At 34.6% G+C, this 4,860-nt stretch overlaps 1 protein-coding gene across 1 annotated transcript; it reads right to left on the bottom strand.

Moving 5' to 3' along the window:
- Positions 1-1,103: 1,103 nt before the first annotated feature.
- Ppp4r3cl1 (protein phosphatase 4 regulatory subunit 3C like 1) lies at positions 1,104-4,458 on the bottom strand. The gene is made up of 2 exons (XM_039100489.2): positions 4,407-4,458; positions 1,104-4,265 (listed from the first exon to the last, which is right to left on the bottom strand). The coding sequence occupies exon 2, from the start codon at positions 4,143-4,145 to the stop codon at positions 1,623-1,625; it is 2,523 nt and encodes an 840-aa protein (XP_038956417.1). The 5' UTR covers positions 4,146-4,265; positions 4,407-4,458; the 3' UTR covers positions 1,104-1,622.
- Positions 4,459-4,860: the final 402 nt, after the last annotated feature.

Raw genomic sequence — 4,860 nt, 5'->3', positions numbered from 1 at the left:
ATTTCTTCCATGAGGTGACTCTTACAAAGATATTTATTTTTATGTGTTTGTGTATGTGTGTGTTTTACCTATATGTATGTTTTTACCACATGGGTGAAGTGCCAGTGGAGTCCAAAAGATGGAAACATGCCTGAGTTAACCGGATTTATACATGTTTCTTAGCTACCATGTGGATACTAAGGATCAAATGCAGTTTTATGAAAGCATTCCTAACTGCTGAATCATCGATCTGGCCTCCATATATTGATTTTGTCATGTGTTTCATCACCACAAAAAAGTTACTAATATGCTTTCTTTTATGGTATGAGGCCTCAGAGTTAAGAGAATGAGTCTCAGAAGAGATTCTGTAATTACACTTTTGAACAATGTTGAAATCTTTAAAGACTATGGGGTGTTTTAGAGTTAGACTAAATACATTTTGTAATTCTGTATGGGATGGTGGAAGGTTATGGCTAAATATTTATATGCTTGGCTGTTAGGAAGGTAAGGGATTAATTAGTGGTATTTAATAATTAACAGAATCTACCCTTAGGACACAAACTTCTTGGAATATTTATGAGGTAGTTTATAGACTGTGATAATTGAGATTGGAAGACTCACCTTGAATATATGTGACTCTGTACCACTGGCTGATGTCTGGCAGTAAATAAAAAGAGAGTTTGAGTTGCTTGTTGACTGTGGGTGTAATATGACAGGATGCTTTAAATTCCTCCCAGAACTGAACAGTCTACTTCCCACCAGGATGGAATGTATCCCCTCACACTGTAAGACAAAGTTAAATATTCCTCTCTTCATTTGTTTTGTTAGTTTATTACAGTGACCATATGTCTGTGTGTATATTATGTGTGTGTATGTGTGTGTATGTGTGTATGCACGTGTGCACGCATGCATGCATGTGCCTGTGCCTTTGTGTGCATCCTAGTATTTACCTACTAATCTAAGGAAAAGGACCAAGCTTCATTAACTTTTGCAAACTATATATTTGATCTATCCTGTTTTATCCCATGAAAATTCTACAGAAACCACATTAGGGTGAGTATTCTATTGATATTGATACTTGATGTTCTTATCTGAAAAGAAATACATTAACAACAGCTCCTTTAGGATCTAGCATATCACTTTATTAATGAAAATTTTACTGAATTACACTGAATGTTGTTCCCCTATTATTATTCATAATGCTAAAATTCTGGTAAATCTTCACAGAAATGTTGAAAAGTCTCATGTTATTTTGTCTTCAATACATCAAAGTATACTCTAAACAAATGCCAATTTATGGAAAGAATTTCTAGACCCCTTCTTTGACAGTAGGATTTTCAATAAAACCTTTGTAGATGCTTCTAATACCTTAGTAAAAATTGAATTATTTATTAAAATTTTTCCTCTTCTCGAAACATGTGGCTAAAGTAAGATGTTCTTTATAAGAAGTTATAACTTAGTTGCTGTTTATTTTATAATACACATCTATTTATGGAAGGTTTTCTTTATGTAAAATTAAGGTCTCTTATTATTTTGCACTGGATTCTACCATAACTAAAAGTCCATAGGAGAAATATTTTTAAATGATATTTTGAGTTAGTGATATCTACACAATTTTATTTGAGCTTTGAGTTCATATTATTTTATGGATGAAAATAAGGTTTTTTTTTCGGGGGTTCTTCTTCTTCTTCTTCTTCTTCTTCTTCTTCATTTTCATTGTTACCATAAGAACCATCATCATCTTCACCATCAGTATCATATGCGTAATCCACTAAAGGAACAAGACTGCTACAATAAACTGTACTTATTCCATTATCAGACGTATCACCACAAGACGTAGAATATTCAGAGGTTGCAGATGACTTTCTTTTTCGGCATTCTATTACATTTTCTCTTTCATTCATCTCGTTAATTTTCACAAACATATCATAATGACTTGGAATGTCACTTCCCATTGATAGAACAGCTCCTCCTTCTCCTCTTCCTCCTTTTCCCCCGCCTCCTCCTTCTCCTTCTCGTCCTCCTCCTTCTCTTCCTCCTTCTCCTTCTCCTCCTCTTCCTCCTCCTCCTTCTCCTCCTCCTCCTCCTTTTTCTCTTTCTTCTTCTTTATCTGTGATCTGTCTACAAAATATATCTGCCTTGACCTTTACTTCCATAGCTTTGATATGTCTACAATATATTCTCTGGTATATTATATTATGTAAACTCTTTCTTAATTGTCTCTCTCTCTTCTTCTTTTTTTCCTCTTCATATTTAGTTTTCAACCCTTTAAATGTCTGAACATACTGAATTGATTCAAAGAACATAAAAAATTTTTCCACAATGTTTGCAATGAGAGACTTGATGTTTTCTTGTCTTATAAATTCAAATAGCTCAATAATAGCTGAATTTAACATATTGTACCGATGTCCATTATGCATAAAAGCATTTACAACTGGTTCAAACAGATTTTTCTCAACTATGTAAAGATTGTACATTTTGTCTTTAAGGCCGATCATTTTTCTCATAAACCGGACAGCACACAAAATCAGAAATGTGTGCTTTGAACTCATCAGTATCAAGATTCTGCTGAGCAAGTTTTTGCTTATAATATAATTTTTTACATATTTTGAGTGGTACTGCACACAAAATGTGAGTATTTCTAAAATTGCACCAAGTAATTGTGCATTTTGATAATTATCAGGACAGATATTAACCCTATTGTCATCACTATTATTTTCTACTGTTATAGACAAAATTGGTTCTATGAGTTTATTCATGCAATGTCTATAAAAGTAATTCAGGAATTTTCTTCTTTCATGCCCCTTAGTTGTGACACGCATATTTTCTGGATCAAGAATTGCATGGAGAACTGTTGTCAAAATGATGCTTCGTGAAAATTCAGGATCAGAATCACAGGTCATTTGTTTGATCATTATATTAATCAGAAGGCCATCATTATCTTCACTGTACTGAGCTTCTTTCATTGCATATGCTCGAATTAGACGTGGACTATATTCTACTAGATGTGCAAATAGTTCTAAAGCAGCTACTTGTATTTGGTAATCATGCATGTGTACTACAACTTTCAGAGCACTAATGATTCCTAGCTTTATTAGTGTTTTCAGTAATGTATTTTTCTTTTGAAAGTGTAATGTCTTAGCAAATGCACAAAATTCCTTGAAGAATAATAACAATTCATGCCGTCTCTCATTGCTTACAGTGTTATCTTTTAGCTGAGCAAGAACTTCGAGCAAAAAATGTTCATCTTCTTGCAACATGGTAATTATTTCAATTTTGTTGAAAAAAATCATAGTGCTAAGATCATGAAGAAGATTTACTTCAAATATGGATGGTGTGGGTAATACAATATCATAAATATATTGCATTCTGTAGGTCTGTTGTATTTTTTTCCTAAGTTGGGAGTGAGTTATTTGCATAACATTCTTGAATTTCACATTTTGAGTCAAAAATTGCCTGTGCTGCTTTGGCTCATCTAAACCAGGGCCATATTCAAGGCATCCTACCACATCCATAATAAATTCATCAGAAAACATAATGTTAAACAAATGTATATTGTCTAGAAACAGGATTCCTCTAATGATGTTATTTAAGTAGTGTAAACCGTCTATGTTCTGATGCTTTTCACAAGTTTTGAACAGCTGTAGCAATTTTTTAATGTAACCTTCTTTTTCCAAGACCAGTGTAAGAATTTTTTTGTGGCTTGGTGCTTCATTGACAAAAGAAAGTAAATCTGCAATGTTTTCAAGTGTATGGAGTTCACAGCTTGACATCTCAACTTTATTCCAACTGAGCAGCATATCTTTAAAACTTTCCAGATCATCAGTAAGTAATTGTGTGATTTCTACATTTGGATCTTTACCTTGAACTTGGCAGATAACTTCCCAGGTCTCTTGACAGTCATTTGGTTCCTGGAAATGTATTGCCGTACCATGGTTCTTAGCTTCAGACCAAATGATTACCTTCCCTTGATGTTTCTGATAGGGCACATTAGGTTGTATCTTGCACTCCAGAATTGGTGAGCCATCTGATTCTGAATGAACAAGCAGGCATACTCCCTGGAGCCGATCAATGTATTTGGATGAAATTTGTCCTGCACCTATGTCTTTCCACTGCTTGTCTTCCATCATGACATAGACTTTTACTCTATAAAGCTTGTCTTCCATCTTAATCTTTGGTCTTGCCTCACTAGTCCACGTCCTTGTGCAGACCTGGGCTGTTTGTCTTTTGACCACAGGTAACTACACCTCACTACCGTGGCCAGGAAGGTTGTCAAGGTCACAATTCTGAAAAATCATAAGAGGGGAAAATTACTGGGGTTTAAATGAAGGAAAGAGGCTAAGGGAGGGCCCAAAGTCATTAGGATTATTGGAGGAGAAAGCCCTGATACTTCCCAATCCTCTCTTACTGAACTTTCACCAACAAACCTCTCTCAGGCACACTTGAATCTCTGAGCTTGCCTTAGTTCCAGCAGAATCTTGTGATTCACCCAAGATTCTTCCTAAAAAGAATGTGCTTATGTAATGGATATTGTTAAAGGGACCTGCCTCCTCTACCTTAAAATGTAAAGCTAGAAAATACTATATATGCTTATTTAGCTTTGTTTTGTTTCTCAGAAGTATTTTCACTTATCAGAAGTGTGGTGCTTAGCCCCTAAAGTGAAAACAAATTTTATTACCAATATTTTGGCTTAGTCTACCCTTTAAACTGTATGTCAATGAAAGGCTGGTGATAATAAGCAAAAATACACCATCTACACGCAAGATGCTATCCCCAGAATCAGAGAATATGATTGTGTTGGACTGCAATATATACTTTTGTACCTTTTGTACTCTGAATCACATTTCTACATATCCAGGAATTGTCATTTTCTGAAAGGAA

The sequence above is a fragment of the Rattus norvegicus genome, chromosome X (genome assembly GCF_036323735.1).
Source record: "Rattus norvegicus strain BN/NHsdMcwi chromosome X, GRCr8, whole genome shotgun sequence".
Taxonomy (NCBI): Eukaryota; Metazoa; Chordata; class Mammalia; order Rodentia; family Muridae; genus Rattus; species Rattus norvegicus.
Note: the sequence above shows the minus strand (reverse complement) of the source record. Positions and strands in the feature narration are given on the sequence as shown.

Bases quoted from the DNA above. Each gene is read 5' to 3' on its own strand.
- Ppp4r3cl1 (XM_039100489.2), bottom strand. From the start codon at position 4,145: ATGGAAGACAAGCTTTATAGAGTAAAAGTCTATGTCATGATGGAAGAC.